The following is a 13,988-nucleotide window of genomic DNA, read 5'->3' on the forward strand; positions in this document are numbered from 1 at the left end:
AAACATCTACCATATTATATTCAATAAAAGTCCGTATCAAGTTCTCCATATATCGCTGCCGATTCTGATGTGATATCCGGCGAAAATATTTTGCGGACTGGATCAAGATGACTGGGTGAAGTTGACTGGGTCAAGTTGACTGGATCAAGATGACTGGGTGAAGTTGACTGGGTGAAGTTGACTGGGTCAAGTTGACTGGGTGAAGTTGACTGGGTGAAGTTGACTGGGTGAAGTTGACTGGGTCAAGTTGACTGGGTCAAGTTGACTGGGTGAAGTTGACTGGGTGAAGTTGACTGGGTGAAGTTGACTGGGTGAAGTTGACTGGGTGAAGTTGACTGGGTCAAGTTGACTGGGTCAAGTTGACTGGGTCAAGTTGACTGGGTGAAGTTGACTGGGTCAAGTTGACTGGGTGAAGTTGACTGGGTCAAGTTGACTGGGTGAAGTTGACTGGGTCAAGTTGACTGGGTCAAGTTGACTGGGTGAAGTTGACTGGGTCAAGTTGACTGGGTGAAGTTGACTGGGTCAAGTTGACTGGGTGAAGTTGACTGGGTCAAGTTGACTGGGTGAAGTTGACTGGGTCAAGTTGACTGGGTGAAGTTGACTGGGTCAAGTTGACTGGGTGAAGTTGACTGGGTGAAGTTGACTGGGTCAAGTTGACTGGGTGAAGTTGACTGGGTCAAGTTGACTGGGTGAAGTTGACTGGGTCAAGTTGACTGGGTGAAGTTGACTGGGTGAAGTTGACTGGGTCAAGTTGACTGGGTGAAGATGACTGGGTCAAGTTGACTGGGTGAAGTTGACTGGGTCAAGTTGACTGGGTGAAGTTGACTGGGTCAAGTTGACTGGGTCAAGTTGACTGGGTGAAGTTGACTGGGTCAAGTTGACTGGGTCAAGTTGACTGGGTGAAGTTGACTGGGTCAAGTTGACTGGGTCAAGTTGACTGGGTCAAGTTGACTGGGTGAAGTTGATTGGGTGAAGTTGATTGGGTCAAGTTGACTGGGTCAAGTTGACTGGGTCAAGTTGACTGGGCAATGAAGCTTAAGTCGACTAGTCTACAGGCCATGTTGGCCAACTTTACATGGGCTTAAGGTCAAGGTCGAGGGGTCCAAACTTTACATGGTCTTAAGGTCAAGGTCGAGGGGTCCAAACTTTACATGGTCTTAAGGTCAAGGTCGAGGGGTCCAAACTTTACATGGTCTTAAGGTCAAGGTCGAGGGGTCCAAACTTTACATGGTCTTAAGGTCAAGGTCGAGGGGTCCAAACTTTACATGGTCTTAAGGTCAAGGTCGAGGGGTCCAAACTTTACATGGTCTTAAGGTCAAGGTCGAGGGGTCCAAACTTTACATGGTCTTAAGGTCAAGGTCGAGGGGTCCAAACTTTACATGGTCTTAAGGTCAAGGTCGAGGGGTCCAAACTTTACATGGTCTTAAGGTCAAGGTCGAGGGGTCCAAACTTTACATGGTCTTAAGGTCAAGGTCGAGGGGTCCAAACTTTACATGGTCTTAAGGTCAAGGTCGAGGGGTCCAAACTTTACATGGTCTTAAGGTCAAGGTCGAGGGGTCCAAACTTTACATGGTCTTAAGGTCAAGGTCGAGGGGTCCAAACTTTACATGGTCTTAAGGTCAAGGTCGAGGGGTCCAAACTTTACATGGTCTTAAGGTCAAGGTCGAGGGGTCCAAACTTTACATGGTCTTTAGGTCAAGGTCGAGGGGTCCAAACTTTACATGGGCTTAAGGTCAAGGTCGAGGGGTCCAAACTTTACATGGGCTTAAGGTCAAGGTCGAGGGGTCCAAACTTTACATGGTCTTAAGGTCAAGGTCGAGGGGTCCAAACTTTACATGGGCTTAAGGTCAAGGTCGAGGGGTCCAAACTTTACATGGGCTTAAGGTCAAGGTCGAGGGGTCCAAACTTTACATGGGCTTAAGGTCAAGGTCGAGGGGTCCAAACTTTACATGGTCTTAAGGTCAAGGTCGAGGGGTCCAAACTTTACATGGGCTTAAGGTCGAGGGGTCCAAACTTTACATGGGCTTAAGGTCGAGGGGTCCAAACTTTACATGGGCTTAAGGTCGAGGGGTCCAAACTTTACATGGGCTTAAGGTCGAGGGGTCCAAACTTTACATGGGCTTAAGGTCGAGGGGTCCAAACTTTACATGGGCTTAAATATGCTTGGCTAAAAATCTATCGTTTAATCATCCAAAAAGCGAAACTGTTCTGGGATAAACGCTATCGAAAATCACATCGAAAGAATGAGCAGCCTCTAACGTTGGATCGAAAGAATGAGATTCCTCGAAAACGGCACCCAAATGCGACAGAGGTGTAGAACCACCTGTCTCTATTCGCCCACGCCTTTAGACCGTGGACTCCTCATTAGGCACCGATACACCCATCTGATAAAATAAAGCACACTCTGACCGCAGGTTCAAGATTACAACACTTTATTTCTTCGTGAATAATCACAGTTCAGATAATTAGGTTAATGTCAACAAACTTCCACTGTCACAGGTCCACACACTGTATCACTCCGTCACTCACGATCTACTAACACTTGTCTCTGCGTTCAATCAATTCTCTATTTCTCGGCCTTTCTGCCTCCGATCGTTCCATCCTCGTTTCTGCCTTTCAATCTTTTCAACTCCGTTTCTGCGCTCTCATACCCAAATGTAATGCTGCTTATATACACACACAGATGTACATCCGGTGTTCTCAACAATGTCAATCAATGTGAAATTATTCTAATTAGGTACCACCAGTTGCATAATCTCTATTATTAGCTTGTCCATTTATATGTATATATATATACAGCTGTATAGATTTATATATGTCTGAAGAGACGGATTAGACAGATAATCAGTATTATTTATTTTTATTTCGCTAAACACATTTAAAATAAACCGGGAGTGATCTCCCCATAATCTTTCTCGAATATTCTTATTTAACGCTACGGGGGATGGCAACATGGGATATAGACATGATTTTTTATCCATTTTTAATTACTTAACTTTTTAAAATAGAATAGAATCTCGTAGAAAAAGAATAGCGCACCTATTTTTCAAAAGCCTACAACTTGAGTAATATTTCATATAGATAAATTAAATTTCACAAGAAAGTAAAAGATCTAAATTCCCCACATTCCTTAAAATTTTGAGTAATTTCCGTTGACCGGAAGTAGTAATTTACGCAACTTCCGATATCTCAAAAAAACTAAAATGGATTTATAAAGTACTAATAGTCTGCACTATTATACATATATTGTTTGTCATTCACTCGGTGCGCGATTCTTTTTTTTTTCTACGTGATTCTATTCTATTTTAAAAAGTTTAAGTAATTAAAATTGAATTAAAATCCTGTCTAAATCCCGAGTTGCCATCCCCCGTATTGTTATGTAAGAATATTCGAGAAAGTTCACGGGAGATAGCACCCGCTTTTTAAAAATGTTTCTGTCACTGAATACATTTTTACTTTCTCGAATATACGAAGTATAGAGAAAGTCTTGTAACAAATCTCGACGTTTTACACCTCACTGATACGGAAAAACATAATTTTGCAATCTTGTCCGTATGTCTGTGTCTGTCTGTCTGTGTGTCTGTCCGTGTGTAAACACGATAACTTGAGTACCGTTACAGCTAGGTTGATGAAATTTTATATATAAGTATTTTATCAAAATCGTAGATCTGTATCAACTTTTGAGCGATTTCCGATAACCGGAAGTGGTACTTTTCCTACTTTGAATTTTTCAAAAGCCTATAACTTGAGTACTGTTTCAGATAGATAAACGAAATTCCACATGTAAGTAAAAGATCTAATTCTCTACCTTCTATTAAATTTTGAGTAATTTCCGTTGACTGGAAGTAGTAATTTACGCTACTTCCGATTTCTCAAAAAAACTAATGTAAATTTTTTAAGTACTAATAATATTGCGCACTATTATGCGCTTTTTTATTTGGCGTTCACTTGGTGTGCAATTAATTTGTCTACGAGATTCTGTTCTATTTTTAAAACTTTAAGTATTTAAAATGGATTAAAAATCATGTCTATAGCCCGAGTTCCCATCCCCTGTTATTTTATATAAGAATATTCGAGAAAGTTTAGGGGAGATCACCCCCGGTTTATTTTAAATGTTGCTATCACTGAGGACATTTACAAAGCAACGTTTCCAACAGAACAACTCGCGGTAAGTTTTGGCAAATTTCGAACTCATGCTGACGTAGATGATAAAGTTGGCTGAGGCGCTAATTTGGTACAAGATGCCCTTTACACATTCCATGATAACAAGCTCGTCTTGAGTAAACATGTCAGCAAGAATAAGAGAGACGGGGTCAAGCACCGTTGTTGGGACCAAGACTAGAATAAAAATAATGCACACTACCAGCAACATTTTCACCATTTTTGTTTCTTTCACCTTTTTAGATGTCGACATTTTTTTCAGATTTTTTGACGCCATTGACATCTTAATGATGATCATACATGTGGATAACAGAACCACGGCCAAAGGTACCGTTCCTATTAGATTGTTTCTTATATAGGAGCTGTAGACAATAATATTGTTCCTATTGTTGTAGAAGAATTCGGTAAATCTAAATTGAGCGTAGGTCGTGTTGGTGAACGGAATGACCAGCCACTCGAGGCTAATGATAAAGTTGTCTGGTGCTGTAAGAAGGATCGTGTAGGCGTACAGAAAGACCAGGATACATTTCATACGTTTGGTGGTGAGCAGTCTAGACACGTGAAAAGGGAACCAAACCGCTATGAATCTCTCAATCGAGATGAGCGCAACTTGAAGTATGCTGAGAGCTAGGGAGATCTGGTTGATGTTGCTGAGGTAGGTGGCGTAGTACGAGTAGAGCGAGTAGGCAGCCACGGGGTCCCACAGAGCCACGATGTTGTAGACACGACACAGACATTGGGTGATTGAAAACACCAGATCGGTGAAGGATAGTGACGTCAGCACAATGTTGGTCGTGTCGCTGAAGCCATGGTGCCAGAGGATGATGATGTTGAGTGTGTTGCCCACCACACCCAGGAAACACAGGAGGTGCAACAGGATGTAGTTTAGATAGAAGTTAACAGCAACAGCTATTTGACTGTATGCCACCAGCTTTGGGTCTGAACTCAGGACTTCTGTATGGTTGCTGCTGGTCAAATTGTTATAGCAAGCACAGCTATTGGTTACAGCAGACTCAATCATTTTGGACGTCTGTTGTTAGTTAGATGGTAGTGTGCCTGTAGTTAGATGTAGTGTGCCTGTAGTTAGATGTAGTGTGCTGGTAGTTAGATGGTAGTGTGCTGGTAGTTAGATGTAGTGTGCTGGTAGTTAGATGGTAGTGTGCTGGTAGTTAGATGGTAGTGTGCTGGTAGTTAGATGGTAGTGTGCTGGTAGTTAGATGTAGTGTGCTTGTAGTTAGATGTAGTGTGCTGGTAGTTAGATGTAGTGTGCTGGTAGTTAGATGGTAGTTTGCTGGTAGTTAGATGGTAGTGTGCTGGTAGTTAGATGTAGTGTGCTGGTAGTTAGATGGTAGTGTGCTTGTAGTTAGATGGTAGTGAGCTGGTAGTTAGATGTAGTATGCTGGTAGTTAGATGTAGTGTGCTGGTAGTCAGATGTAGTGTGCTGGTAGTTAGATGTAGTGTGCTGGTAGTTAGATGGTAGTGTGCTGGTAGTTAGATGGTAGTGTGCTGGTAGTTAGATGGTAGTGTGCTGGTAGTTAGATGGTAGTGTGCTGGTAGTTAGATGGTAGTGTGCTGGTAGTTAGATGGTAGTGTGCTGGTAGTTAGATGTAGTGTGCTGGTAGTTAGATGGTAGTGTGCCTGTAGTTAGATGTAGTGTGCTTGTAGTTAGATGGTAGTGTGCCTGTAGTTAGATGCAGTGTGCTGGTAGTTATATGTAGTGTGCTGGTAGTTAGATGGTAGTGTGCTGGTAGTTAGATGTAGTGTGCTGGTAGTTAGATGGTAGTGTGCTGGTAGTTAGATGGTAGTGTGCTGGTAGTTAGATGTAGTGTGCTGGTAGTTAGATGGTAGTGTTCTGGTAGTTAGATGGTAGTGTGCTGGTAGTTAGATGGTAGTGTGCTGGTAGTTAGATGGTAGTGTGCTGGTAGTTAGATGGTAGTGTGCTGGTAGTTAGATGGTAGTGTGCTGGTAGTTAGATGGTAGTGTGCTGGTAGTTAGATGGTAGTGTGCTGGTAGTTAGATGGTAGTGTGCTGGTAGTTAGATGGTAGTGTGCTGGTAGTTAGATGGTAGTGTGCTGGTAGTTAGATGGTAGTGTGCTGGTAGTTAGATGGTAGTGTGCTGGTAGTTAGATGGTAGTGTGCTGGTAGTTAGATGGTAGTGTGCTGGTAGTTAGATGGTAGTGTGCTGGTGAAGGTTGTGTGATGGCACGTTGTCTGCTAGGTAATTAAATGTGCAGCTATCTGTGATTGCAACCGATCCTTGCTACGATACAAAGTGTGGAGTTGCTACGATACAAAGTGTGGAGTTGTTACGATACAAAGTGTGGAGTCGCTACGATACAAAGTGTGGAGTTCAGCTCATCATAATCTCTCAGATCTCTTTAGCGTTCCATTGTAACATCGTTGTGCTCCTGTCAGTTTCTGAAATCAAAAAGCACAGGCCGTAGTGGAGATTTTATAGCATTAGTAGTAGGATTTGGGGAATTAATCTGGGATTTGGGGAATTAATCTGGGATTTGCGTGTGGGAACTAATTCCTGATGGCGAATGGTAATATACAAAAAAAAAAAAATATTAAGACCTGGATAAATGGAATATGTCAGGAAAGTATAGCATTACATAGAGCTGAACACAAAGAAACAGATATAACAGAAAAATATAAGAAAGAACTAAAAGATATAATAGTAAAAGATACCTAAATATGCTTAGAAATTTTTGTATTTGAAACATTTTCTTTACCCAAACTAGATTTTCATCGCAAATATTGCCGGCAGTGTCATCATATTTTGGTTCGATATTTTTAAATCGATCTGCCAGTAAAAGGTAAGAGCCGAATTATAAGCATTGACCAAGCACATTGTTAAGTTCTTGTCGAAGCTATCACAAGGTTGTTGACATTTTCAGCGAATCAATTCTGCTGTAAGCTACAATTATCTATTTGGAAGTACCAGCCTAGTGGGATATTAAAAAAGATCTATATATCTTCAAAATAGAGAAATACTACATGTTCATACTTCTGCTAAACAAATATTTTCTATACATCTGATATATAGAGAAATACTAAACAAAGATTTTCTTTACATCTGCTATATAGAGAAATACTAAACAAAGATTTTCTATACATCTCCTATATAGAGAAATACTTAAAGATTTTCTATACATCTGCTATATAGAGAAATACTAAACAAAGATTTTCTATACATCTCCTATATAGAGAAATCAAGATAAAAATGTTCTATTAATCAGCTAGGTAGAGAGGGAAAGAACAAAGACGATATTTAGTTTAAATACAGTGTTATAAAAAAACAAAGGCGTTTCATACATGATCAAATGTTTCAAGTGTTTCTTACTTTTTAGACTTCTCTTTTACCCCTGTCAGCTAATCAAAGGAAATGCAGACTAGCAAAAAACAAGACTACAAATATCTTGTAATATTGCCACACACATCAGGAGCTCGTCTTACCGACCATAGAGATCTTTACATATATATATATAAAAACACGAACTCCGTTTTTAAAGCGAGATTTAAATGAATAAAATAAAAACCATTTTGATCAAATTTTTCTAAAAATGCATTGATGTACGTGTGGAATATATAAACGAGCATAAAACAGCACATGATTTTTGCAAATGATTTTTGCAAATGATTTTTGCAAATGATTTTAGTAAATGATTTGTGCAAATGATTTTTGCAAATGATTTTTGCACATGATTTTTGCAAATGATTTTTGCAAATGATTTTTGCAAATGATTTTCGCAAATGATTTTAGTAAATGATTTTAGTAAATGATTTTTGCAAATGATTTTAGTAAATGATTTTTGCAAATGATTTTAGTAAATGATTTTTAACAACTGAATGTTTATAAACGCTCATAGAACTATAACCCTTTCACTCGGTGACTCGAAACAGAATAACTTGAATTCCATGTGTTTGATTTGAATTGTAATTCTTGTCATGTGTAACGTTGATGTTTGATTTCAATTGTAATTCTTGTCATGTGAACCGTTGATGTTTGATTTGAATTGTAATTCTTGTCATGTGAAACGTTGATGTTTGATTTGAATTGTAATTCTTGTCATGTGAAACGTTGATGTTTGATTTGAATTGTAATTTTTGTCATGTGAACCGTTGATGTTTGATTTGAATTGTAATTCTTGTCATGTGAAACGTTGATGTTTGATTTGAATTGTAATTCTTGTCATGTGAAACGTTGATGTTTGATTTGAATTGTAATTCTTGTCATGTGAAACGTCGATGTTTGATTTGAATTGTAATTCTTGTCATGTGAACCGTTGATGTTTGATTTGAATTGTAATTCTTGTCATGTGAACCGTTGATGTTTGATTTGAATTTTAATTCTTGTCATGTGAAACGTTGATGTTTGATTTGAATTGTAATTCTTGTCATGTGAAACGTTGATGTTTGATTTGAATTGTAATTCTTGTCATGTGAACAGTTGATGTTTGATTTCGATGAGTTTGGATATTTACTCTAACACCTGAACAATTTTTCATAAATCTGGCTTGAATGTGTATTTCGAGCACGGTTAAATAAACATTTTAATTTATATTTAATATGTTAGTTTTGAAAGTGTGTAGAATTTATTGGACTTATGTTGCTTCCTCAACCTCTTTGTTTTTGCTTGATCGAATCACATGACTCATTCAGTTCTATTGTTAAATACTTCAATAGTTTCAGTTCTAATGAATATGTCTCATCGAATTCTTCTAGCATCTAGCCAGCCATATATTTATGTCTTCGATTATTTTTTATCGATTGTCCCCGTGACATTCGAGGCTTTAATTTATGAGTAGAGAACCACCAATAGAGGGTGTCGCTGTTGTAATTGTAGATCAGGACACTAACATCAGATCTTTTGTGCGGTTGTATAGATAAATGTCAGCCTAGGATACAATCTTGCTGGCCAGATAAATGTCAGCTGAAAGTTTGTTTTCATCAATAGTTCACATCAATAGCGAAAGATGTCTCAGTTTTTTGTTGTTGTTTCATTACTTTCTCGAATATACGAAGTATAGAGAAAGTATTGTAATCGTGCAAAAAAAAAATCGAGATTTTTACAAATCTCGACGTTTTACACCTCACTGATACGGAAAAACATAATTTTGCAATCTTGTCCGTATGTCTGTGTGTGTGTCTGTGTGTCTGTGTGTCTGTGTGTCCGTGTGTAAACACGATTACTTGAGTACCGTTACAGCTAGGTTGATGAAATTTCATATATAAGTATTTTATCAAAATCGTAGATCCGTATCAACTTTTGAGCGATTTTCGATAACCGGAAGTGGTACTTTTCCTACTTTGAATTTTTCAAAAGCCTATAACTTGAGTACTATTTCAGATAGATACATGAAATTTCACATGTAAGTAAATGATCTAATTCTCTACCTTCTGTTAAATTTTGAGTAATTTCCGTTGACTGGAAGTAGTAATTTACGCTACTTTCGATTTCTCAAAAAACTAATGTAAATTTTAGAAGTACTTATAATATTGCGCACTATTATGCGCTTTTTTATTTGGCGTTCACTTGGTGTGCAATTAATTTGTCTACGAGATTCTATTCTATTTTTAAAACTTTAAGTATTTAAAATGGATTAAAAATCATGTCTATAGCCCGAGTTCCCATCCCCTGTTATTTTATATAAGAATATTCGAGAAAGTTTAGGGGAGATCACTCCCGGTTTATTTTTAACTTGTAATTTAAGTCGGTTTGCCTTCAAACTTATATACCTAGAACGTTATACGATTGTTGTATGAGTAAACTGAAAGTTAGCTCATTTAACCAGTTTAACATATTGTCCTACATATATATATATATATATATATATATATATATATATATATATATATATATATATATGCAAACTTCAGTCATAGAGTTGGGGAAACAACATCTACTTTTATATAGATGACATACAAGTAAATCGAAATAACACCGCAATGGAATGCCTGGATAGAGTCCAGATCGAAGGGCTTTGAATTATTACTGACGCGTACAAAACGACAGCGAGTACAGACTGTGAAATAATTGCGAACGCCGAACCGCTGAAGATCAGAAAGGACAAGGGCAGAACAGTTTACAAGGCTAGATAAGGGCAGAACAGTTTACAAGACTAGATAAGGGCAGAACAGTTTACAAGACTAGATAAGGGCAGAACAGTTTACAAGGCTAGATAAGGGCAGAACAGTTTACAAGGCTAGATAAGGGCAGAACAGTTTACAAGGCTAGATAAGGGCAGAACAGTTTACAAGACTAGATAAGGGCAGAACAGTTTACAAGGCTAGATAAGGGCAGAACAGTTTACAAGACTAGATAAGGGCAGAACAGTTTACAAGGCTAGATAAGGGCAGAACAGTTTACAAGGCTAGATAAGGGCAGAACAGGTTACAAGGCTAGATAAGGGCAGAACAGTTTACAAGACTAGATAAGGGCAGAACAGTTTACAAGGCTAGATAAGGGCAGAACAGTTTACAAGGTTAGATAAGGGCAGAACAGTTTACAAGGCTAGATAAGGGCAGAACAGTTTACAAGGCTAGATAAGGGCAGAACAGTTTACAAGGCTAGATAAGGGCAGAACAGTTTACAAGGCTAGATAAGGGGGAACTCACACACTAGGCACTGGCTGAGGGTGGGCCTCAAAAGGCAGAGTTTTGCCGGCGCACCGTAGGTCAAGTTCGGAATGCTGGGTTAGGGTTAGGGCTAGGGCTAGGGCTAGGGCTAGGGCTAGGGTTAGGGTTAGGGTTAGGGTTAGGGTTAGGGCTAGGGATAGGGTTAGGGTTAGGGTTAGGGCTAGGGTTAGGGTTAGGGCTAGGGCTAGGGTTAGGGTTAGGGTTAGGGTTAGGGTTAGGGTTAGGGTTAGGGTTAGGGTTAGGGTTAGGGTTAACCGTGCGAGGCTTCACACGATCCTAGAGAGACCGCCCAGAATTGCCAGAATGTCCTGATCTGGGCCTCGAAATGCCAGGCGGGCTGGAGAACTGGGGGGAGGGGATGTAGGTGATTTACTAAAAGCCGCTGAAGCGGCGTCTTAGCGGTACCCCACCTTATGGATACCAGCGTATACCGATGGTGCAGCCTCCAAAGGTGGGGGTGTGGTACGGACCCTATATAGAATTTTTGAACGGGTCCACCTGTCTAAGCGACCCATGCAGCGGCACCAACTATGCAGCGGAAATGATTGTCACACTTAAGAAAGTTGAAGAACTTTTACGTAGTGGGGATGGCGTAGCTATCGGAGCGGGGATTTTTACTGATTCCATATTTGCAGGCAATGGAAAGCTATGAGACGGACGAGACCGGTGTATTGTCGATGCTTTACAGTGCCGCAAGTGTAGCGAAAGTCCTGGCTAGGAAAATGAAAAGGTTGACTCCCTTGCGAACAAAGGGGCAAAAAGAAATACCACAACAACTCCCACAGTGCAGCTAGACGAAGCTTTCAAACGGGAATGGGAAAAGGAGTGGACAGAAGGATCTAAAGCCCGGATTGTCTTCAAGCACATGAAGAAACCTTCAAAGGCCGATCTATGGTGGAGGATGCACAGATGGCAACAGTCTATCATAACTCAGCACAGAAAAAGGCACTGCCCATTCACATCATACCTGTATGGCCAATGCCGACACTGTGGCAATGCCGTAGAGTCAGTAGAGCACGTCATCTTTGGATCAGCAACGGTAAGAGCACACAAATGGCATCTTAGATGTGGTTAAGTACTTGTACAAGGATCTGGGTTCAATGAAAGACGTTTGCACCTACGTAAGAGAAGATTGCGTCCTCTCTTACTACCGCGCGGCGGACCGTGTGGAAAGCTCTTGAAACAGGCCGAAGATGAGTACCAATCAAAACCACCCTGAAAACCCCTGCTGATAAGCCAGTAAGTACAAGGGAGGATGACCGATACCAAAGCCATAAGAACGGCCACGAGGATGACCGATACCAAAGCCATAAGAACGGCCACGAGGTAATAGGCGGGAGAAGGGTCGAAAGCCCAAGTAGGATGACAAAGCCATAACGATGGCAGCTCGAGGGGCAAGCCACCCCTCCCCCCACTTGTGTTATAGACGCGCTAGCCTTGTCACCCGGTAGCCCGTGTTCTGCTGGTACAGAAAGGTGCCCATAGCTAGGATAAACAATATTGCACGTCATTCAAACAAGATGAAACTAGGCTATAAAATACTACTGGGTAAACTTTAACATAGCTCATTTCTGCAGTCTTGTGCCCCAAGTTCATTAGGAAGTATTAAAGTGAACACGAGATTGTCATCTATCTTGAGTTCTCACAGGTCATAATCTTTTAAATTATTGTCTGTAGGTTTTGTGTGTTTTTATTGGCGTAGAAGCCACTTAAACGAGAAGTCTCTTAGACTTTTTTCTCAAGTGTGTTAGGAAACGGAAACTTTTAGGCTTTGAGACTAATAATCTTACCAGTTTTGTAAAGAAATTCCCCTGGAATTACCATCTCAACTCTTACTGTTATATCGGCCAATAGTCACAAGCTTACCAGTTTTGTAAAGAGATTCCACTGGAATTACCATCTCAACTCTTACTGTTATATCGGCCAAGTCTCAAATACAAGGGGCTTGAGGTGAGATCATTCACGTATTTTTTTCTCAAAAAAAGTATGTATATATATATATATATATATATCGCTAAAAAGCGTCTGTAAAATCATCATTATTATCTTTTCCTTTTTGTTCCCAAGACACACGAGGCAACACGTCTTTAAACTGGGGTAGAATCTGTTCCTAGAACTTTTGCTATTAAGATCGGTGCCTGCCAAGAGGAGAGGAATCGGTTCTGTTGAAGCATTGTTGGCCATCGATCATATTGAAGCATTGTTGGCCATCGATCCTGTTGAAGCATTGTTGGCCATCGATTCTTCTTGGAGAGGTTCCTGTACATTTGCCTAAGTGCCCTCCATGTCCCGTTTTCTTAGGTCAACAATATAATTGTAAAAACAAATCAAGATGGCGCCATTTATAAATTCATATTACAATAAACCCAAGAGGAAATTAAATTAAGTGAAAATGTAAACGCCTAGTTTGGCTTATTGCAAGTCAATTTCTAGTTTAGGTTGACGACACTTGAGCTCTGATTAGAGCGATGAAATATTTGATTCAATGGGGAGAGAAATATTTTTTCCATTAGCTTGTCTGGTAGATTTCTCATATTAGATCCATAAACAGAAATTGTCTTTCTTGACTCATCAAACAATGTCTTCCTTGAATCATTAGAAAACGTCTTTCTTGGCTCATGAAACAATGTCTTTCTTGACTCATCAAAATATGTCTTTCTTGACTCATCAAAAAAAGTCTTTCTTCAAACAAACGTCAGAAGTATGGTAGTATGATGCGCTAGCTTATCTCGTAAGAAACACAATCCAACCCTACAATTTACAAACACAATCCAACCCTAAACATTGACAAACACAATCCAACACTATACATCTACAGACATAACACAACCCTACAATTTACAAACACAATCCAACCCTACAATTTACAAACACAATCCAACCCTACACATTTACAAACACAATCCAACCTTACAATTTACAAACACAATCCAACCCTAAACATTTACAAACAAAATCCAACCCTACACATTTACACACACAATAACACTCTAAACATTTACAGACAGATTCCAACTCTACAAATTTAGAAACCCAATCCAATCCTACACATTTAGAAACACAATCCAACCCTACACATTTAGAAACACAATCAACCCTACACATTTAGAAACACAATCCAACCCTACACATTTAGAAACACAATCCAACCCTACACATTTACAAACACAATCCAACCTTACAAT

At 39.6% G+C, this 13,988-nt stretch overlaps 1 protein-coding gene across 1 annotated transcript; it reads right to left on the reverse strand.

The window, feature by feature from the left end:
* Positions 1–4,108: 4,108 nt before the first annotated feature.
* On the reverse strand, positions 4,109–5,182 carry LOC131937086 (thyrotropin-releasing hormone receptor-like). The gene has a single exon (XM_059294278.1). The coding sequence runs from the start codon at positions 5,180–5,182 to the stop codon at positions 4,109–4,111; it is 1,074 nt and encodes a 357-aa protein (XP_059150261.1).
* Between the last annotated feature and the right edge of the window lie 8,806 nt (positions 5,183–13,988).

The sequence above is a fragment of the Physella acuta genome, unplaced genomic scaffold, assembly GCF_028476545.2.
Source record: "Physella acuta isolate Inbredline_101_S28 unplaced genomic scaffold, ASM2847654v3 ptg000200l, whole genome shotgun sequence".
NCBI lineage: Eukaryota > Metazoa > Mollusca > Gastropoda > Physidae > Physella > Physella acuta.